Source organism: Amblyomma maculatum, chromosome 4, assembly GCF_055883805.1.
Source record: "Amblyomma maculatum isolate TAMU_Amacu chromosome 4, ASM5588380v1, whole genome shotgun sequence".
In the NCBI taxonomy this organism is placed as follows: Eukaryota; Metazoa; Arthropoda; class Arachnida; order Ixodida; family Ixodidae; genus Amblyomma; species Amblyomma maculatum.
This window is the reverse complement of record NC_139347.1, coordinates 108807282-108830458: the sequence shown is the minus strand read 5'-3', so window position 1 is coordinate 108830458 and position 23177 is coordinate 108807282. Positions and strand designations below refer to the sequence as shown.

The 23177-nt window shown below is 47.7% G+C and overlaps 1 protein-coding gene across 1 annotated transcript in view; it reads right to left on the bottom strand.

The window, feature by feature from the left end:
• Nucleotides 1-23177, bottom strand: part of LOC146191933 (cell adhesion molecule Dscam1-like) — a 135955-nt gene that overhangs the window by 72989 nt on the left and 39789 nt on the right. The window contains exons 7-8 of the mRNA XM_084600404.1: nucleotides 19692-19961; nucleotides 12965-13369 (exon numbers count right to left, since the gene is read on the bottom strand). Of these exons, the coding sequence (XP_084456530.1) occupies nucleotides 12965-13369; nucleotides 19692-19961 (675 nt within the window). The remainder of the gene's footprint in view (nucleotides 1-12964; nucleotides 13370-19691; nucleotides 19962-23177) is intronic.

Genomic DNA, 23177 nt, shown 5'->3' with positions numbered 1-23177 from the left:
GTGGAAACGTGTGGCCCGAGAGTATCCTGGACCAAGGTTCATCGGGAATCATCGTACCGGCAAGCCGTTCTATTCTTCCTTCTTCCTCTTCTTCTTCAAGCATCCAGACACGCCCATCAACATGCCATCAAGTCATCAACATCGCTAAACTTCCGCGTCCACGATCGGGACGATCGCTCGGTGGCCCCGGGTCATGTTACGGACGACAAGGAAGAAGCGCGCAGTGGCGCGGGCAGGAGCGCTCGCGCTAGGCCCGCGAACATTCATTAAACGTCATCTACCACCGTCATCGGTCATGTTTTGTCTCCTGTCTTCATCGGCTTGCCGTTTCGTAACAATATAGCGAAGTAATGCTTTCGCATTATTAAGGCCAAAGCCTTTTTTTTAAACTGATTTATTTATAGGAAGGGAAAGGCGCGGTAACTGTCTCACTTGTTTTCTGTGGACACTGCAACCGCGCCGTAAGGAAAGGAAGGTGGGAGTGAAAGTGGAAAGAGAGAAAGAGGCGCCGTAGTGGAGGGCTACGGAGTAATTTCGACCGCCTGGGGATCTTTAACGTGCGCAGACATCGCACAGCGCACGGACGCCTCTTCGTTTCTCCTCCATCGAAACGAAGGCGCCGAGGTCGGGTTCGAACCCGGGTGCTCCGGCACAGTAATCGGGCGTCTTACCACTGCACCACCCCGGCGGGCAGGCAAAAGCCTTTAATGGCTCATGCTGTCTTGGACAAAGTCTGTCCCGCTTTTTCGGCGTTCTGATTGGCCGAGGCGGGATGCGTCCCTCCCATCTGCAATGCCACCCTTGAACGCACGCCAAGGAACGCCACTCGACCGGGGCGATGGCGTACCATCCAAACGCACACTTGTCAGAGAAAGTGTGACATATCTGTCACACTTTCCTGACATGTGCGTTGATATGGCACGCCATCGCTCCTGTCGAATGGCGTTCCTTGACGTTCAAGCGTGGGATTGCAGATGGCAGGTACGCTAGACAAGATGAGACTTCTGGAGGAAAGGCGCAGTATCTGTCACACTTTCTTGGACAAGTGTGCGTTTGGATGGTGCGCCATCGCTCCTGTCGCGTGGCATTCTTTGGCGCGCGTTCAAGTGTGGGATTGCAGATGGCAGGAAAGCTAGACAAGATGAGGCTTCTCAGGCTTTCGCCTTTCACTACTTTAGTTGCTAAAGTTCCTCGTAATTTTAATTGCTTCATATGGAGGAGAAAGCGTAGTATCTTTCACCGATTGTCACGAAATCGGCGCACATTTTTATTAAGCCGGCGAGGCGCGAGGCCTGTGCGGCACGGCATTGAAACTTCCTCAAAGTTCGAGAAAAGCTTCCTTTCCCACGCGAGAGAGCGCGTAGCTTTGTACGCGTCGCCGTCAACCTTTTGCTCATCACCCGGCGATGACGGTAATTCATCAGTCCAGAAAATGACAGACAACTCCAGAAAATTCTATGGGACCTAGCCAATGAGGACGCGCGGCTCGACGGGAGGAAAAGGGAGCGCTCCAACCAGCGAAGCTGTGCGTGGGCGCGCTGGCCTTAGCGCACCTTAGCAGACCGACGCGGCGCGCCCTATTTATGGAGGCCGCGCCGCTTGTGTAGTGAGTCAGTCAGTCAGTGGTTGCGGCGTGGTCGCAATTAGTGCTGGGCTCAAGGAGATCACCCGCTGCTGACAAGCCCACGGACCTGCGAGGAAGCGGCTCTCGTCTTGTATGGCGGCCACATCGTGACTCGCGAGGCGTCGGACTGCAACAGTGCCCGGTGAACAATTTGGGATTTGTTTATGTGACTATTTCGTGTTCGATCTGTATTGTAAACCTCTGTGTTATTGAATACCTCTGTAGTTGCATGCTTAGCGTTTGTTTTCTGTGAACCTCTCGTCTGTGAAATTTTAGTTTGTGTGTTCCTCTGTATCGTCTCTTGCTGTGTATAAAGTGTGTTTTGTTTGTTACTTTTAACTACGACCCTTACTCTGGCTAGAACCGGCGACAGCTGGGCGCCAAACGGCCACCCTCTTCTGTCACTACAAGGTAGTCGAATTCCGGCTGAGCTTGCCACGCAAGTCGAGGGCATCTCTTTTGCGATCGGAACAGCTACCCCCACTCACTCTAAGGGTGTCTGGGAGTGTGCGCACCGTTAAGGGCGCATCGTTAATAATCTTGTCATTATTAACGGGTGACACGCATGCTTCTGTGGGCACATGCAGTCTTTTTGGGGTACCGTCGACTCTACACGCCGGCGACCCTGGATTTTCACGTAATGGGGCTATGATTTTCAAAGTAACAAAAGTCCCGAGTTCTGGCTAATGATAAACCTGCGCCTGCTATAGGGCAGTGTATTAAAGCTCTCGCTTCAAAGCTTTCAAACTACGAGAAGAGACCGCGGTACTATAGTGTTCTAGCACACTATAGCGGTACTAACACCCGCAACACAGCATCATGTTTCCTTTTGCAATAGCATGGCAGGAAAACAAAGCGTGCCAGGAATTCCCAGGCCAGACTGGGTCCAAGTGAACTACGCACTTTTCAGTGGCGCTGTTTAGAGAAGCAAGGAGCCCCTCGGCGCTCTTCATCACCGTTTCAGGCGTTGGAGTTCTTTCCTGCGCGGCAACTTCCTTCCGACAGGAGCGTATTTGTTTTCACGAGGCAGTCTTGATCAGCCGGAAATAAAGCGCTGACTCGATGTGCTCAAGCTAACCCGGAAGTGGCAAAACAAGGAAACGAAGGAAAGTGACTGCAGAATAAATAACCTAGTGAGAAAATAACGAAATGCAACGTACGTTTCAGCAGCGAACGTTGCGAAAGGTAATGATGGCGGAGAGGCGACTTTCCCCAGCTGCCGTAAATCGCATTAAGGCTGTCGGAAGTTTATACTTGCGCTCGGCAGCCGAATTTAGCCGGGCAATATCAACGGACGTCATGCGTCCGGATGGTGAGAATAATAATAATTGGTTCATAGGAAGGAAAAGGCGCCGTATCTGTCACACCTGCTCTGTGGACACCTGAACCGCGCCGTAAGGGAAGGGAGGAAGGTGGGAGTGAAAGCGGAAAGAGAGAAAGGGGAGCCATAGTGGAGGGCTACGGAGAAATTTCGATCACCTGAGTATCGTTAACGTGTGGACATCGCACAGCCCAGGGACGCCACTTTGGCCTCCATCGAAACGCAGCCGCCGTGGTCGGAATCGAGCCCGTGAACTTCGGCCCAGTAGTCGGGCATATTACCACTGCACCGTCACGGCGGGGATAAGAATGAATTGGTTTTACTAAAGGATTGTGTGTTGATTTCTACTCGGTAGAGAGGGAAAGGAAAAGAAGGAGAGGTGATGTGTACAGGTCTTTTTAAATGCCACTGTATAGGCCCCGGCGCCGTTAGACACCCACCGCCTGCTGCTCGTGATGCTTTCAATGTTGAACCGCTTCAGAAATAACATAATAATAACAATAATAATAATAATAATAATAATAATAATAATTGCTTTGCAGCAAGGGAAAGGCACTGTACCTGTCACCCTTGCGCTGTGGACATCTGAACCGCGCCGTAAGGGAAGGGTGGAAATTGGGAGTGAAAGTGGAAAAGGAGAAAGGCGAGTCGTAGTGGAGGGCTGCGGAGTGATTTCGACCACCTGGGAATATTTAACGTGCGTTGACGTCTACGGTGCCTCGATGCCTTTCGCCTCCACTTCGCGAAAGGCATCGAGGCACCCTATTGATGATGATCATCATGAACTTGTGGCCATGCTGACATCACACAGCCAGGGCCATCTAGAAAATTCTAGTTGGCGCTGGCACACACACCGACCACTTCGTTTCGCCTCCATCTAAACGCAGCCATCGCGGTCAGGATCGAAAGCGAGAACTCCGGCACAGCAGTCGGGCGTCTTACTACTAGCACCACCGCGGCAGGGCGGAATAATATTATACCCATCAAGAAACCTGAGGCATACGTAGTTACTAGAAGCGAAAAAAAAAACTAGATGTTTAAATTTGGTTAACCGTAAGGCGGAAGCGAAAGCTGTTGGCACTAATCGGTTAGCCGAGACGGTTTTACTACGCCTTCCTTTCTTATAAAGTAATTTACAATTGAAGCTACATGTTCGCTACCTAGGTAAAGCCGGCCAACGCGTGGCACTAGATTTGTTGTTGTTGTAGCGACTGTAGGAAGAATGAAAAGAAAATGCACGAGCCTGCTACTGGCTCTGTAGCTGAGCTACCTCCGCTGCCCCGTGCGGACAGAAGAGTGTTACGACCTTGCATCCGCATTTGCGCGCTCTATTGTTCGCCTGTGGGCATGGATAAGTGCTGTGGATATGTGCTGTTGGTACAAAGGCTCTAAGTGAGCCTGTTTCCATAAATCCTTTGTGTAAGCCTGTTTTGCCTTGTGAAAACCCTGCAAATGCCAAATTGACCCTGTCAAGAGAACCTCTGGAAAAACACAAAGAAACGTCCCCCTGCGGGAAATGCAGGAAGTGCTTTCTTTCTTTTGTTCACTCTTCCAGTCGAGAAGCCCTATCATCCAGTGAGGAATGCCTACTGTACAAAGGAGACGACAGAGTGACACGTCCGCTGACGTGCAGGACAAGAAAGGAGCATGACGCATACGGCCATTAAATGATTTCCCGGGAATGCAGGAAAGATTAGCAATTGTCGAAAACGGACAATGCTGGGAGCGTATGCGGCGCCCACGTGCACTTGGGTTTCTGAGAAGTAAATCCACTTGCCGGAACCAGCTGCCTATCGATTCTTGGCTGAAGAATAGAAATGTACCTCCTCGCCGTTCCCAAGCTTTTCCCGCCAACAAGTGACCAGGCTCAACGAAACAATGCCGGGCCAGTCAGTGCTTCAGACCATCAGTGCAGTGATGTGTTCGATTGGATGCCGATATCTGAGGGGCGTGCCCTGGATTTGGTTGGTCAGCATCTTCAGAGAGGGGCTGGACATAGGGGGTTTTAAGGACGCTGCAGAGCACGAAATGTCGCTCTGAGCCCTGGGTAAACGGCTCATCCAGTCGCTTCTCGCTATGAACTCTTAACGCTTGCCATTTTGCTGATGTACCCTTCTTTTTCGTGTAAATAATCTTGTAAATAAGTTTCTCAAAGTGCCATTAAACCTGCTTGTACATATTTCACCAACTTCGAAGATTCAATCCTACTTCAACCCCGAGTCTCTGCACGCTACCAAGTGAAGGCCGGGTCGACGTAGCCCCAGCGTCACGACAACTGGTGACCAGCGTTGGGATCTGAATCTACAAGCCACAACATCTGATGACTGGAGTTGGGATCTGGATCTACAAGCTACAACATCTGGTGATTAGAGGTGGATCGGAATCTACAAGCCACAACATCTGGTGATCGGAGCTGGCATCTCAAGCAACAAGCAGGAGCAACAATCGGCCAACAAGAGAGCAGCTCGGAACATCGATCGCATGTGTGGGTGAGTGCTTGGCTTTTCTTCTGATGTGGACCAGGTTCTAGAACAGGGTTAGATTTTAGAACTGGTAAAAAGAGTGTGGAAACGCCTTTAGGTTTGGTAGTTTGCACAGTTGTTTTGGAAGTAGCCGACACTCGGAGCGATCATGGACCTACAAAAGCTGCAGAAACCGGAACTGTTGCAATTGTGTGAGGAATTGGGAATTGATACAAGTGGTTTGGCACGAAAACCTTTGATTATAAAGGCAATCACAGATTTGGGAGCCGATGATGAGGAGCTCAGTGAAGCATGGAACTTCATCGGTCAAAAAAAGGAACAGCTCAGACAGCAGAAAGAGCGGGAAAAAGAGGAAAAGGAGCGGGAAAAAGAGGAAAAGAAGCGTGAAATTGAAAGAGAAGCAAAAAAGCTGGACCAAGAAATTGAGCTCCGGAAATTAGACTTAGAGTTGTGCAAGAGGTCGGGCAATTGTCCCCAGCTAGCGGTACCTGTTCTCAACAAGGAGGCAGATTTCAAGATGTCAAAGTACATGCAGCCATATGTGATATCAGGGGATATCGGTCTGTATCTGGCTAACTTTGAGCGAACCTGCGAAAAACTGTCCTTCCAGCGAGACACTTGGTCTCAGAGATTATTGACGGTTCTGCCCTGCGAGGCAGCGGAGGTTGTCGCGCAGCTAAGCAAGGAGGACGCGGACAACTACGAGAAGGTCAAAGCTTGCCTTCTGAGAAAGTATAGGCTTAGCGCCGAGGCGTTCAGACAACGTTTTCGGAACGCTACTAAGTCCAGGGACGAGAGTTACCCTGAATTCCTGTACAATTTAAGAGTAAATTTGGGCGAGTGGCTAAAGAGCACAGATTCCTACAGTGATAGGGACGCTGTAGTCGAGCGAATTCTTTTGGAGCAGTTTTATAACTGCCTCCCAGAAAAAGAAAGAAATTGGTTACAGGACCGAGGCGAAATTAAGTCGGCAACTGAAGCTGCCGAACTTATTGAGGAGTATGCTTCGCGCCGACAATTCAGCAACCCAGCAGTGGATAGGCCCCGCAATCCCAAGTTCAGTGTGAAAAACCGTCAGGAAAGGCACTTTGCTAGAGTTGGAAACGAAGAAATGAAGGTTTCTTCAGGCAAATTCCCTAGAAAGGACGGCAGTGAGAAAAGTGGGGAAGTGACCAACGTGCAGAACACAAAGAATAAGCTTGAGGCTAGGAAGCCGCTCACATGCTTTAGGTGTAATGAGCAGGGTCACATTGCCGTCAACTGCCGGAAAGAAAAGATTGCTTTCTCGTATGTCAGGGACTGCGATGAAAATATGCAGCTTTTAGAACCCTACCTGCATGACCTAGTAGTCAACGGGAAGCCTTGCAAGGTACTGCGCGATTCGGCCGCAACGATGGATGTTGTCCATCCGGCGTATGTATCGCCTTCCGACTATACAGGACAGTGTGCATGGATCCGACAGGTAGTTGAGGAACAGAGTGTGTGCTTGCCGATCGCGAACGTGGTCATCGAGGGCCCTTTCGGCGAATTAACAACCGAGGCTGCCGTTTCAGGAAAGCTTCCTAAGTGCTATCCGTATTTGTTCTCCAACAAATCGGACATGCTGCTGCGAAAGAGGGGCATCCTTTTCGGAGACAGAGTTGTGCAAGCCTTAACACGTTCAAAGGCGCGAGAACTAGCTACACTGCTCATTCCAGAAAAATCCACAGCGGAGGAAACGGCAGTTAAAACAGTGGTAAATGCGGAAGATAGCAGGTCAGAAAACTTTGAGAGCGAGGCATCTCAGATATGTCAACTTGAAAGTGAGCTTGATGAGACGCGGAATGAGGACGTTCTTGAGAGTAACCTCTTGCCGCCAGTGTCTAGTAATCTCACGAGACTTTTAAGTGGAACCCGAGAGGACTTAGCTATAGAGCAAGCCAATGATCCCAAGATACAGGAGATAAGGGAGCGCCACCGCGCCACTAAGACAGCAAACAATATTTCTTTCGAGATGAGAAAGGGAGTGCTGTATCGCTTATTCAAGGATAAGCGCGGAGTAGAGCGGGACCAATTAGTCGTTCCCCAAAAGTACCGCGGAAACTTACTGCGACTTTCCCATGGCAGCTCGTGGTCATGTCACCTTGGAATAAAGAAAACAAAGCAGAGGCTGTTGCAAGAATACTATTGGCCTGGATGTTTTAAGGACACGGAAAATTTTGTACGGTCATGCGACACGTGCCAGCGGGTTGGAAAGGCGCAAGATAAGTGGAAAGCTCCGATGGTGTTAGTACCAATCATTACCGAGCCGTTTCACCGGTTAGTAATAGATGTAGTTGGGCCACTTCCTGTGACAGAGTCAGGGTACCGTTATATCCTCACTATGTTATGCCCAGCCACAAAGTTTCCAGAGGCTGTTCCGCTGCGCGAGGTGACGTCCGAGAGTGTAGTGGATTCGCTGCTGTCAGTGTTTGCACGAGTTGGATTCCCTTCCGAGGTCCAAAGTGATCAGGGTAGCGTTTTCACGAGTGTCCTCACCACCTCATTTCTCGAGCGATGCGGCATTAAGGTAGTGCATAGCTCGATCCATCATCCGCAGAGCAACAGCGTAGAAAGATGGCACTCTGTTCTCAAACGAGTCCTGAGGGGACTGTGCTATGAAAACAAGCGCGAATGGGATACCTGCCTGCCTGCAGCGCTTTTCGCTTTGCGGTCAGTGCCGCACGAATCCACTGGATTTAGCCCAGCCGAGTTGGTGTACGGAAGGTCACTGCGCTCACCTTTGCGAATGGTGCGCGAAGCCTGGGAGGGGCGCGGAGAAGACCCAACAGTAGTAGAATTCATTCTGAACCTCTTGAATCGCTTACATAACACTAAGGAACTTGTTGAGGCCAGCATGAAGTCAGCCCAGGCTCGTTCCAAGGTGTACTATGATAAGACAGCCCGTCAAAGGACGTTTTGTATCGGGGACCAGGTGATGTTGCTGAGAAGTTCAAGGCAGAATAAGCTCGAAGTACAGTGGGAAGGACCGGCTGAAGTCGTTGCAAAGCTTTCTAACACTAACTACGCAGTGAAAATTCCCGGTAGGCGTAAAGAAGTGCGCATTTATCATTGCAATCTTATGAAGCCTTATGTGCAGAGGGAAGCCGTGGTAAATCTAACTTTAAACCTTCCCGAGGAGATGGGGGACAACTTGATTTGCCTCAGCGGAAAAGGAAGCAACGCTCAGGAGCTTCTCAAAAAGACGGAGCAGAGAGGAGAACTAAAGAAATCCCAGCTGTCCGATCTGGGCGAAATAATAACAGAGTTTGAGGCCTGCTTCGTGGACAGGCCAGGCAGGACTGATTTGACTGAACACGATATTGAGCTGACTTCAGACGTGCCAGTGCGATCAAGGTGCTACCGATTCTCTCCAAGACAAAGAGAAATTCTGGATAGGGAAGTAACTCGCATGCTGGAATTGGGAGTAATAAAACCCTCGGAAAGCGATTATGCTTCGCCTATGATCTTAGTAGAAGCTCCAGGTAAAGACCCTAGGCCTGTGGTAGGTATACCGAAATCTAAATTCTCTCACCAGGGATCAAGTGTATCCTATTCCGAATATTGAGGAGAGAGTAGAACAGGTCAGTAGAGCGGCATATGTGACTACGCTGGACCTTACTCGAGGATACTGGCAAGTACCGCTCACTGAACGCGCCAGCAGATACGCGGCTTTCGTCACTCCGACGGGCAGCTACCAGCCAACAATGATGAGTTTCGGGCTCAAAAATGCTCCATTTTGTTTTTCCCGACTCATGGATAGGGTTTTAAAGGGGTGTGAAACATTCGCAGTGCCTTATTTAGATGACATTGCGGTTTTTTCCGACTCATGGGCGGACCATATGGTACATCTAAGAGCTGTACTGAGCCTTTTGCGTCAAGCTGGACTAACTGTAAAGGCCGAGAAATGTTGCCTGGCAAGGGCGACCGTGGACTACTTGGGTCACAATGTAGGTCAAGGTTTCAGGAAACCCAGCGAGATTAAGATTTCTGCGGTAGCAGACTACCCGCGGCCGAGCACGAAGACGGAAATTCGGGCATTCTTGGGTCTGACGGGATACTACAATCACTACATCCCTAACTATTCAGCTTTGGCTAGCCCTCTGACCGACGCTCTCCGCAAGACAGAACCGACAAATGTAGTCTGGGACGAACAAAAGGAAGCCTCCTTCGTAAACCTGAAGGCTGTGCTGATTAGTCCTCCGGTATTGCGAGCTCCAGACTATGCCCGAGAATTCACGGTCCAGTGTGATGCCAGTGATCGAGGGTTAGGTGCTGTTCTCTGCCAGAGAGATGACGATGGTAATGAGCACCCCGTGCTCTACCTGAGCAGAAAACTGAGTTCTAGAGAGAGGGCTTATTGCGCGTCAGAGAAAGAGTGCGCTTGCATTGTATGGGCCATTCAAAAATTGCAGTGCTATCTTGGAGGGGCCAAATTCACCGTAGAGACGGACCAGTCCCCTGGCTTGGCTGCAAACTGCGACATCGAAGAACAGTCGCCTTCTTAGGTGGAGCTTGATTTTACAGCAGTACAATTTTGAAATAAGATACAAAAAGGGGAAGTTAAATGGGAATGCGGACGCGCTTAGCCGCTCTTTCTAAGCGGTCCGAGATGTTCCTCACCATGTATCCAAATTGATAATCAGGTTTTTTTTTTTTTTTTTTCCGTGCGCTTGCATATGTGTGACTATGTAAAGCAGCACGTTTGGTTTTCTAGGAATACGTGGGTCCTGAACGTCTTGAGAGTGGGCTTTTCTCGAACAACAATGGCAGTTTTCTTTTAACCTGGTCTCTTCAGACGGGAGCCGAGTGCTTGCTTCGACATGTGGTTGAGTTTCAGAGACAGCTCAAGCAATTTGGCCTACGACAATCAAGACAACGCGACAAGCAACAGCGAGCTTCAAGCGTTCACGTGCAGGCCATTAAGTCGTCTCTTCATGCAGCAGCTGCGACTGCTGCCCTCCGAGACTCTTCTGGCGGGGGAGGAGGCTGTTACGACCTTGCATCCGCATTTGCGCGCTCTATTGTTCGCCTGTGGGCATGGATAAGTGCTGTGGATATGTGCTGTTGGTACAAAGGCTCTAAGTGAGCCTGTTTCCATAAATCCTTTGTGTAAGCCTGTTTTGCCTTGTGAAAACCCTGCAAATGCCAAATTGACCCTGTCAAGAGAACCTCTGGAAAAACACAAAGAAACGTCCCCCTGCGGGAAATGCAGGAAGTGCTTTCTTTCTTTTGTTCACCCTTCCAGTCGAGAAGCCCTATCATCCAGTGAGGAATGCCTACTGTACAAAGGAGACGACAGAGTGACACGCCCGCTGACGTGCAGGACAAGAAAGGAGCATGACGCATACGGCCATTAAATGATTTCCCGGGAATGCAGGAAAGATTTGCAATTGTCGAAAACGGACAATGCTGGGAGCGTATGCGGCGCCCACGTGCACTTGGGTTTCTGAGAAGTAAATCCACTTGCCGGAACCAGCTGCCTATCGATTCTTGGCTGAAGAATAGAAATGTACCTCCTCGCCGTTCCCAAGCTTTTCCCGCCAACAAGTGACCAGGCTCAACGAAACAATGCCGGGCCAGTCAGTGCTTCAGACCATCAGTGCAGTGATGTGTTCGATTGGATGCCGATATCTGAGGGGCGTGCCCTGGATTTGGTTGGTCAGCATCTTCAGAGAGGGGCTGGACATAGGGGGTTTTAAGGACGCTGCAGAGCACGAAATGTCGCTCTGAGCCCTGGGTAAACGGCTCATCCAGTCGCTTCTCGCTATGAACTCTTAACGCTTGCCATTTTGCTGATGTACCCTTCTTTTTCGTGTAAATAATCTTGTAAATAAGTTTCTCAAAGTGCCATTAAACCTGCTTGTACATATTTCACCAACTTCGAAGATTCAATCCTACTTCAACCCCGAGTCTCTGCACGCTACCAAGTGAAGGCCGGGTCGACGTAGCCCCAGCGTCACGACAAGAGCAAATACAGAAGACAGAAAGAAACAATTGGCTGGGGCTAGCTTTGATTAAGCCTGGTAGGTTGCGAAATCAATACATCTTGGCTACGCCTTAGCACTGCTTGTGGTTCTGATCACTGTTGATTGAATATGTGGATACAGAGTCAGCTTCGCTGTTCACGGCATCCATCGTGCCCCAGTCTCGATTATTGTCAGTTGAGCAGGATTCACGAAAAGATCGACGTGCCCGCCTAGCTGCATCTTGGACACGCCGTCGAGCGAAACGCTCATCAAGCTGTTCATCTGTCTCCGTACTTTGCCGTTGCTTCCCAGCAGCAGCTAGGCTACGCGTCTTCTCTTGCGGTAGCATGGCGACTGTCTTGGCAGACGCGTCACCTACCTCTTTATTGTGACGTCAAAGCGAGCGCAGCGCCTCCAACAGAAGGTACGCAATGCCCCGCATCTTCACGCGTGGCTACCTGCTACCGCTAAGAAGACGACTTGACTTGCTAGCCCGTCTCTCGCTCCTGGTATGTCGTCAGAGGTCTAGCGCGCAGCGCCTCTAGCGGGAGGAGCGCAGCCCGCCGTGGCTACCGGCCGCCGCTACGTGACAGCCCGACTTGGTAGCTCGTCTCTCACTCTGGTATGACGTCAGATGTTATTCTAAGCGTCAAACGTGACTACCGGCTTCCGCTAGGCGAAAGGCCGTTCGTGAGCATAGTATTGCTTTCGCAATAAAAGAAGACGGAGAGTCGTTTACGGGATGCATGCCCCAGTAAACAGCCTGCTGCCAATAGCGGCGCGCCCTAGTGGCCGCCAGCTTTCCATAGAGACAGCGCGCCGACGCAGCACTTTTTCTGCCATGGCCTTGAAAACCGTGGCCTGCATAATTTGATCTCAGTGCTTATGACGAGCCATGGGGAATATTGGACACTAATGATGTACTGGAAGGCGTAATGAAAAAGCACTGTATCCTACAGCGTTCGTTGCGAAGTGGAACTCGCCGAAGTGGGGGTAAGGCTAACATAATATCATCTGTGGGTCTTCCAATGCCGTAAGCGAGACTAGTGCTGCCCTGTAATAAACTCTGGTGGGCTGACTTGCGTCCGCAAAACATTCAAGCAACACAATAACGTTACAAGCAGCAGTCGTGCTGGTGGGCTCTCTAACTATCATTGCCTGATGCGCTCCTCAGCGCTTGACGTAAATCAGAGGAGATACATTAAGATTATTTCTCAAAGATGAGAAGAATGAACTGCAGCATTATGGGAACAGACGAGATTGGCTGGAATCATTAGAGCCACTTTTCAGGGCATCCTGCGCGACCATGAAATGATAGTAGCATCTCTTGATACTGAGCTTTAAACATACAAGGATCATATGATGCCTTCGTGCTCGCTACAGTTACGGTGATAAGGCCGCATGGCGGGGGCTGCTTGTAACGATAACGTAGGAAGTTTTAAATGGTTCGCGGCAATATGAAATAATTTATTGTCCTGCCCCATACTGATCTCCTCTCAGTGTTTGCTCTATGTCTATGTGAACGTAGTTGAAACAAGAATTTCCTTACCTTTTTGCCAGGCGAGAGACTCGATAGGATGTCCACCATATGGGCACCTCAGAGTTATCTCGGTGCTGGATACGACTGTGAGATTGCGCATAGGTCGGACGAAGGGCGGTCCCTGCACGTCTAGCCTCGCTGAGTGCGACTCGGTCGCGATGTCGTTGCGAGCCACACAGCTGTACTCGCCGCTGTCTTCGACGCGGGCTTCAGAGATGTTTAGCACAGACAAGACTTCAGAGGAGCCTCTGTCGGCGCTGATCTTGAGCCGGTGCGAAGGGTAGAGGAAGTCGCCGTCAATAGCCCAGCTCACCTCAGGCGCTGGGCTACCACGCGCTCGGCACAGAAGCGACACCGGCTCTCCCTTCTTTACCGCCTGCGGCTCGAATGTCTCCACCAGCTTCGGAGATATATCTGCGTAACCAACGGAAGAGAAATGTTACTGCATGCAGGTGAAAATAATAATCAAATATAGAAGTCTTCCTAATGGATATATTAGTTCTATTTCAATAGGCCGCTTTTTATTTGCAAATCAGGTAGCAGTGCTCGCTAGGGCGTCTCGGGAGTATTTAATAAGGGCGAGTACAACCGACCGTCGGCCATTTTCTAGCTCCTGGCGCGAAAAGAGCAACGCAACACTGAACCTCGATCGCACTGGTACAAAGAACCATGAAACCTGCTGACTCTCGGAACAAAGACCAGGATTTGAGTTAGTTCAGTAATACAGCCCCTTATGAAACTTCTCCTGGACAGTTGCAGCCGTTTCGAGAAATCGATTGCATGGTGTTCTATCGAATACATTAAATAAATAGACACGTTTAAACAATGCTTTTTTTAGGCGTAATGAAAGTCGTTCGCCACACAAAGCAAGTACTTTTATTTGTAACGTAGGCATTCACCAACGTTTAACTTGACGCAGATTGCACTCTGAAAGCACTTGAGTAGAAGTATTCACACATTTCAGATAACAGCAATGCGATGGCAGAAAGGCTTTACAAAAAGACGTTTGTGCGCCTTTCTCCTCAGACGGAAATATCCGTCTTCTGAACGCGAACCAAACACAATTCCAAAGACATGCAACAAGGTCTGAGCACGTGCGTCGAATGTCGGTCATATACTACTGCATTATAGGCCCGCCTCCAGCACACACCAAAACAAGACAAATTAACTACAAATAAAAGAAGATCAAACTCAACTCAGCTTCCAAAAGTGACTACATGGTGCAGCGTAATAGTAAATATTTTAAGAAGTGTCTGAGCGTACAGTTACAGCACGAACTTGAAAATACGCAGCCATAGGAGAAATTTTAACGGAGCGATCATGTTGCCCTAAAGCAGAAAAAAAGCATGACGTCGTTAATGAGGTCACATGAAAATGCGTGTGCGCGTTTTCAGCGGTATTCCTGCGTAATGTCAGGCAGCAGTGTGAGTGTGGTGCAAAATGGAAAAGTAGAATGAGCGGTAATCACTATTCAATATTTACGCTATACAGTACTATACACAAGAATGCTTTGTGAAGACAGGATGTCTATTCATCACTCCTGTCTCCACTCCCCCCCCCCTCCCCACTTTATTTCGAACTAGGTACAACAGGGAAGTAAGGGAAAATAGGTGCATCTACTTCGTCCGGCAGGTAGCTCTGCCTACCATCTCCCTTTTCGTCTCTGTGGCCCACGTGTACCAGGTCTTAAATACCGCCACATTAGCAACACACAGAGGAGAACACGACAAAGAGGCGACGATGCAAGCATACGGCCGGGATCCTGTTTGGAGGCCTAGCTGTCAAGGGGACGTCATTGCAATTGCGTTGATCGCCTGCTGGTCAGCGACTCTGTCAAAAAAGCCAGTTTTTATTGCCTACAGAATAAAGCATTGACTTGATGGCTTTACCTTGGTTCGTATTTTTCGTCTCGGTCACAGCTATAGTCGAAGCTGCGATTAATAGAGGCTACCTTGACACTGAGAACTTCTAAGTTGTCTTATATGAACATTGTCTATAATACAGTGGTGTTCTAATCAATGGCCGAGGCTCTATTTTTCGGGAGGCAGAATAAGTCAGCAGGATTTTAAATTTTATGTACATTTAATATAGACACAGCGAAACACTGAAATGCCATCATTAGCCTTAAACGCGAGAAGAGGCTGAACGTCGCCTCTGTACTGCTAAACACGACAGTTGGAGGGCTGCAGTTCGCAATTACTGGCTTAAGGTAATTTAATATGAGTGGCAGGAAGCATCGAAAGTCGCCCCATATAATGCGAAAACGCCATCCGAAGATTTTCTCCTCAAAGGAGTCTCATAGCTATCCCTATAGACGATACCCTGTATCACGTAGAGGGCCGTCTGCTTCTTTGCAGGCTTCTACTCATCTGACCTATATAAGATCATTACTGGTAATGTTCTAAAGTGCTTTAACTATAATCAATTAAGCATGGCTTTAAAAAGCACGTTCTGTCGCCCACCAGCCGAGAATGCTGATGGAGATTTTGCAGTATGCTCCCAAATATATCAAACAAAAATAGCACAGGGACAGAAGAGGGAAAACAAGGACACACATGAACGCTTGTGTGTGTCCTTGCTTGTCCTTGTTCTGTCCCTGGTCTACTTTTTTTTTTTTACACGCTTTTGCAAAAATAAAAACTTATACCTAGAGGTAACAGCGGTCTAGGGCTTTCATAATTGATCAAGAGTTGATAAGGCAGTTTGTGGTTTGTAACGGCTAATGCGCGGGAACAGTCGCGTGTGTTTGCTCATAAGGAAAAATTGTACTTCTGGTTGTAGTAAATTAGGGATGCACAGCCCTGAAGACAGCAGCAACGGAGAAAGCCATCATCATGATAGCCGCAGTTGCTTATGCGCCATAAAACTCCATATAACTAACTAACCATCATAACCTCCTTTCTCGACACACATTCCGACACACATTCCTCGCTTTTGCATAGAATTACGATAAATCAGATCTTTGTTTTTTTACACCTCCAATTAGTCGGCGTTTCTCACTCATTGAGGCGAATTCTATTATTTTACGGTCAAACTTCGTCTTTCAAGGCATTGAGTGCGCGATGGCCACAAAATACATTTTGCGATATTATAAAAGAAAAAATGCAACATATTGGCACATATCATTCGGCAACGCCATAAGTAGGCGACACTTGTAGCCATATTGAGCGCATTTGCTCTCAAGCTTGGCCTCGCAGTAACGACAAATGGAGCAGCCAAGATTCATGAAGAGAAAAAGAAAGCAGAAAGAAGCAATTCAGAAATGCGACGGCAGCGAAGCAAGGAAACACGCCGACAAGAGTCGCCTCGCCTGGCTGCCGGGCTCTTCCATGGCATATCGATTACCGGCCGTCGTCATAGTAAGCTGCGGAAGAAAGGACAGCGCTTCGTTTGTGTCTCTACCGCCGCAGCCAGTGGTGCCTTTCTTTTTAACGTTCTCTGAAGAGAGGAGTCCCATCAGCCCGACCTTCTTCTTAAATCCGTGGGCTAATGGTGACGTTCATGGAAATTCAGCAGGCCGTGGCGCCCTCCGTTGTCCGTCAAAGGGAGCGCGCTCTTTCCGTCTTTAGGTCTTGATGGGAGGTTCTTGCGGTTCAGAATAATACAGGCTTCATCATAACATCCTTTTTGTCCATTTTGTTTCAGTCTTCCGCACTAGTAGTTTCTTTTGGTTCAACCGAGCGTGACAGGCTTCTTATGTTACGAGAAAAGGAAGCAGGCGCACATAGAATTATATGGTCTCTGATCTGGGCATCCAGGGTTCCTTTTCATGGGATTGTAAAACTTAACTGCGTGACGGCTCCTTCAACATATTAAGGATGTGTGGCATTCTGTTATGAAGCACAAATTACATTCTAGACGTTGGTAGAATGATGATGCAAATAAATATTGGCCTTATGTTAACGCATGACATGGTAAATACATCTGTGCTGTTCGCTTATGAAATGTCTTTCGAAAAGAAGTCAAAACACAGATATCCCACCACAACGTAAACGGCACAGCAAGAATACAACAAAAGACAGCTTTAAACTTCACTAGGAGTAGTTATTTTGAATCCTAAATTACCAATTTCGTTGTGTTCCCAAATTGTTTCATTAACAAATAATGAATGCTAAGGCCGCTTTTTTGTATATATGACCATACATTAAAGCGTATACTAAAGGGGCAATGTACCACTTAAACTTTTAGCTATTTGATTGCAAGGCCAATCGACTGGCCATGCCACGGTATAGCTGGAATCAATCCAGGAAAGCCCTACATAGAACAATAAAAACACTAGCCCACGAAACATTACCTTTGTGAAATCAACAAATACAGATTTTAGCACTCTTCACCTAATCATGGTTCTCGGGGCTTGCGCAGCTGCTGTTAGCATTACGAAAAAGCGATAGCTACATTAAGTATTAATAAAACAAATGGAGGTCAGATTTTCGTGGTTCTATGATGAGAGATTGAGAACCAGTGCAGAAAAATTCATGCGAGGCAGGTGTCCCGGAGACCGGCTTAGCAGAGGATGGACGGGACATTAATAACGAAGGAACTCACAACGGAGCCCTGAAGGCAAGCCTTCACGAGCCTAGTCCCATTCTTCAGGTTTTGCAAGGCTTATTTTTTTTCTCCTTCTCATAAATATTATTCAGCCTAGGGCTGAATATTTCACGCCTGCTCCGAAAACATGTTTGTCTCTTCTTTCTCACAAATGTGTTGGCTTTCATCTGGGAGCTTGGAAGCAAACGAGAAGACACAAGGGTAGGTGTCCATCTGAGTGGTATGAAAAGCACTTCAAAAATAAAAAGCAATACCAAGTCAACCAGAGGAAGACCGCATCCAACAGTAAGAATTTTGAGCGCTTGTGAAAAGCCTTGAAATCAAATTGTGTTCTTGAGAAAACCGTTCGCGCCTATATTCAGACATCCCGAGTTAACAATGTCACAATATTCTGTAGCAGGGTGCGCACCCAATTGAAAAAATGCAAATGTCTTCAAAATGTACGTATATGCAGTGGAACGTCACTAACATTTCCGCTTGCACTTGTATTGACTCACGCATGACCAGGCATTTTCGGCTGCCCGTACTCTTTTGAGTGACTGATTATATTTCATGAGCTTCTGAAAAAGTTCGCACTTTGAATACTTTCTGCTTCCAGGGTACCATAATTCCACGCATATATATGTATATTTGTGATTTATATCGACGGCTGGCCACTTTATCTGTTTGCGATAAGCATGTTTCACAGGAGCGAAATTTTGGATTATTTTTATAAGTGGAGGATGCACTTTGTCCGTAAAGAAATGTTTTTCTTAGAGTTTGGGATGGCTAAAAACAGTTTCTTTGTAAGTTCGGTATAGGACAATAGGTTTTAGGAAATGTAATTTTAGCAAATGTAAAGAGCTAGAACAGTATGCGCAGCGATGTTGGTTGCGATATAACACTAAATTAAAGCTCCATCCAGGGTGCGGGCTCTCTTACTCAATAACGACTACACTGCAGCGATTATTTGATCTGTGATCCTGGCATTCTGTTTTATGTGGCTCGGTATAATGAAGTCTACTGCGGTGGCTGCATAATTTTCTCCGTGCAAATGTTCCTTTTTAGGTGCCATCACATGGAATCACGTAAATATTAGTTTGTTTCGATTATGATTTGATTTTAGGGGTTAATATCCCAAAGCAACTCAGGCTACGAGGGACGCCGTAATGCAAGGCGCGTGTTATTTAAATTACCTGTGATTCTTTAACGTGCACTAGCTTCCCACAGACACCGGCGCATTCTTTGCCGCCTCCGTCATAAAACTGCTGTAGTCGAGCACTCTATCACTGAGACAGTGCGCCGGGTTTATGAATATTAGCTCCTAGATGTATATCACACCTTAAACTAAAAAATCCGTTCATAAAAGCACTGAAGATTTAAAAGCACCGAAGCTGCCAGGAATTTGTTTGATAAATAAGATGAAATAGTTCGTCCCTTATTTTAAGTGGCGACACTGTGGCGACACTGGCGGCGACACTGTGTGTCTGGTCCCATAAAATGTTGTGTTTTGTGCCCCATACAGCAATAGCCCTCAAAAACTGCTTAAAACAGGGCTTCACGTTTCCCCATGTTCCTATCACTAGGATGAAAGTGCGAAAATAAAACACCTCAGTCTCTGTGGTCCCTTACTGCCCCATTTTTATGTCCTAAAAAAACCTTACTTATTTTGTACAGCGAATAACTATGGGTTCCAAGAACGCCTTCTTTTCAAGTCACGTGACAAATCCTGATAACTAATTACTGGTTTCTATGCAGCCAACGGAGAACCAATGACCAGGGACTAAATCAGTCTTCGTCTACTATGAGATCTTTTCATTACTCACTACGTGTCAATTAGGAGACATGCCGTAAGCGTCATCAAATTGTCAACATTTTGGAATCTAGAAAGGTTATTCGTTTTGCAAAACCTGCGCTAAACGTGAACAGAGCAATATGTATCAGACAGCGCACTTCATTCAATACTGATTTTTTTATACCTACTCACAATCTTATTCCTCCTTTACTGTCCAAGGTACGGTGGAGCTGTTAAAAAACACCACGGGAGGGACATAACACATAAAAAGGTTTTGTGATGGGACACACGGTATTTAACTTCCTTAAGCGACGCCTGAAATGGGTGGGGCCACTTAGGTAAAGATTCAAGATAAGTTTATCAACTGCTACGCCGTGGTTCAGCCGGCCGGAGGCTGGCAGCTCTTGTGCTCACCGTCAAGTCGGAGTCTGGCAGAGGCTTGACACGAGTCACGGTCGTTTGAGGCGAAACACTGGTACATGCCGGCGTCCTCCCGGCGCACGGTCTGAATTCGGAGCCTGTCCTCGGCCACCAACTCTATACGGCCGTCCGGAAGCAGCTGTACTCCGTCCTTGCGCCACGTGATGCGGTGCACGGGCTGCCCATCCACGCTGCAGTTGAACTCGGCCGACATGCCAATGGCCACGGTCTGCAGCTTGGGCTCCAGGTTAGCGCTAAGGGATACTGGGAATAAAAAGGCAACATATACCAATTCGCGAATCATGTCATTCAAATCTTGTGAGAGAGAGCATATAATCGAAACGCTAACGCTGTAAAAGGTTGGCCTGCCTTGTGGGGTTTTACGCGTAAAAGTTACTAAGCATATGAGAGAGGCCGAATGTGGTGGAGGGCTCTGGAAATTTCTTCAACTTTCGGTTCTTTAACGTGCACTGACATCATGCAGCACCCGGCCCCTTTCTTCCCAGCTCCATCGAAAATCTGCCGCCGCCGACAGGATTCGATCCCGCGTCCTTGGGTTAAGCAGTCGAGCGCCCTAGCCAGTAAGTCACCGCGGCGGGCGGCAGTAATTGAATGAACATTATTTGAATTCGAACAGCTCGCAATCACGAATTCCTTGTCGTGTTAAAGTTTCATATTTCAGTACATTTCTATTTCTATAGCCCACAAAGTCCTTTCAGGCGTGCTACATCTTTGAAACTTCTACATTGCGGTCATCTTTAACTGTCCTATGTGTATAGCTTATGGGCGATATCTTTGTCTTTATTTTCTTACAATACTATGGAAGCTACGTGTGCATATTGTTTAAGAGCGTTAGCTCTCACTACTTACGTCTGCTAGTTTCTCGTCAGCTTCTACCTCGCTCTCAGATTCAAGATGGCGGCCAAGTAACGTGATCATAGTCATAGTATCGCAAATAATTTCTTAGCTATCGCGTACAACTCGTGCAGTGGATTCCTACTCCTGGTCCACCATATGTGAAGTCATGAATCCCCAAGGCCACATGACCTAGCCCTCATCCCCCCATCGCCACCGTTGCAGTACCCGCTATAATATCAACCGGGCTTTCACACTCCACCAGGGAATGGGTGTTTGTGTCGCCCTTAAAAATCACCATTTATGTCATAATTCTGGCCCACCCATTTTAACTACGGGGTTTTAAGTAGTGCCAGACGAATAGCCATCATATAGCGCACAAGACTGGTTTTCGAGCTAAATTATAACATTTGAGAAAGATTCGCACAGACGTAGTTTGCTTCTTTCAACTGTGATGGGGTCCGAACGTCGGGGCAGTGGCAAGCTAATTAGTGGTCATTTACAGATGCGAATGGTGCCAAACAAATCGTTTCTTCGTAATATACACGTTGGTACCATAATTGAGGAGCTAGGAATAAAGTCTGTAAACCTAGAGCTAACGCACCTAATCCTACGCCTGCGGCGGTGAAGAGCTTTTTTATTATGAAGTATTACAGTTAAAAAAGACACAGTGACCGCGTGCATTCGGCGCTCTATACAGCCACGACGACGAGATGGTCGCTTAGTAGAGCAAATCATGTTTTGAAACGGAACTGGTGATACCAATAAATAAAGGCGCAGTGATTATGCTCTTAGCCTAGGTTCAAAGAAGAGCACGTTATAAACACATAAAGGGCCGAATGTACGGTTAGCATAGCACATGTGTACACTTGAAGAAAGCGGTATGTCGTGAAGAAAGAGAGAATGCATTTGACATTTCAGCTGCTGGACACTGCTTTGGCGGAGGAAACACTATACCTATATATGTATATCTGTAAAATAACATAATATCAACGGCTGAAATAGAATTAATAAATGTTCTGCACTTCTCACGGTGGCTTGATTTTTATATTTATTATAACTATTCCCGCGTTTTAATTACATTAGTTTGCTTAGTATCTTGCAAGCTTTTCGCTTCTGGCACTCTTGCAGCCACAGAAAGCATAAGGGAGTCTTTGCACAGTTTGCATTCTTCGTGTGCGGACGCATTTCACATGACACAGAAGGAAAAAGGCGCTTTCGACGCCCGCCTTTACCAGTGAGGGAGACGCTGGTGAGGGTTCCTAAGGTTACGTTAAAAACATCATCGCTCCCCAGGAAAGTAATCGATTGAACAGCCATCGCTGGAGCGCTGTTAGTGAGAACACTGGATGCGAATTTGGGAGGTTGTGAAGTCGAATCCAACTAGTAGCATTTGCTTTCTTTCGTCTGCTTTTTTATTTAGTTCGCGTTTTTTTAAACTCGAGAACAGGTCAAGCTCTGTAAGCGGCGGCACCAGTTCAAAGCAGGCGAAAGAAAAAAAAAAGGCGCCCATGTAATGTGTGATGGCAGTGCACTTTTGAACCTGCAAATGGCCTAAAGGCCGACCCACGTGAAGCTATTTTCCCGCGGCAAACGTGGCGGCCGCTCATCGCCGATCAAGCCGGGCCAGATCATTTTCGCCGGTGGCTGGGCTAACGGCCGCTCCTGAGCGCGACAACCGTAAGATGGCAGCACTTGGTGCCGCTCAGCGCCGGCTGCAGCTCCGAGTTGTTTGCGTCGATGATACGAAAAACTTCAGAAAAATGTGCTAAATTTTGTTGTTCCAATACGTAATAAATCGAATATCAAAACTCAATCCTTCTTGAGGATCGCTGAGCCGTGCCGAGTCGCTGGTAAAGAAGCTGCGATGCCAGGAAGTTTCTGCTGACAGCCTGCTGCCGCCATTGCAGTGCGGCTGCTCCGGTCCGCTTGCACGCCACCTCAGCTAAAGAGTGCATTCTAAATGAATCATATTTTGCTTTTATTATTACAGAATGTGATCGAGAGTTGGGAAGTTCTATTTCTATAGCACGAAAGAATTTCATAGCACTATTTCGTGGGCCATCGATGCGAAACAAAAAAGGTCTATCGATGACTAGGGAGCAGCGCATGACTAGAGCACTGTCGTCCCCCGCGCTAGCGGGCGGCATCGCTCTGGTAAGGTTGCGTCATAAGGTGCTCTAAGCGTTGCGATTTTGCCTGTTTTGATAATGCAGCTGTAGCGAGACCTTTCTCGACGTTCTGCTCAACAACACTCGCTCAAACCGCTGCAAAAAGACGCATATGCAGTACGCTGTTGCTGCGGCGTCGGCCGTACTCGAAGGTTGTATACAAGCGCTGTTGGGCTAAATTTTAGACGTTGCTTACTTTATGTGTTGCTCTTTAATTGCCATTTAGTATGAAAAGTCCCTTGTTGAAGCGGACCAGATCGTGCGTTTTCTCACTCGGTCGCCGACACCGCCAGTCACCAGTTTTTCACTGCATGTGGTACGGCATCGTCGGCGTTCCGTTGAGCCGCATGAAGTTCGCAGAGAAAGTTCGCTCCGTGAGCGTAGTCCTTAATTTTCTGACATTGTGGTGTCCCTGATATGTGGAATCATTTTGATATGTTAAATTTAATAAAAC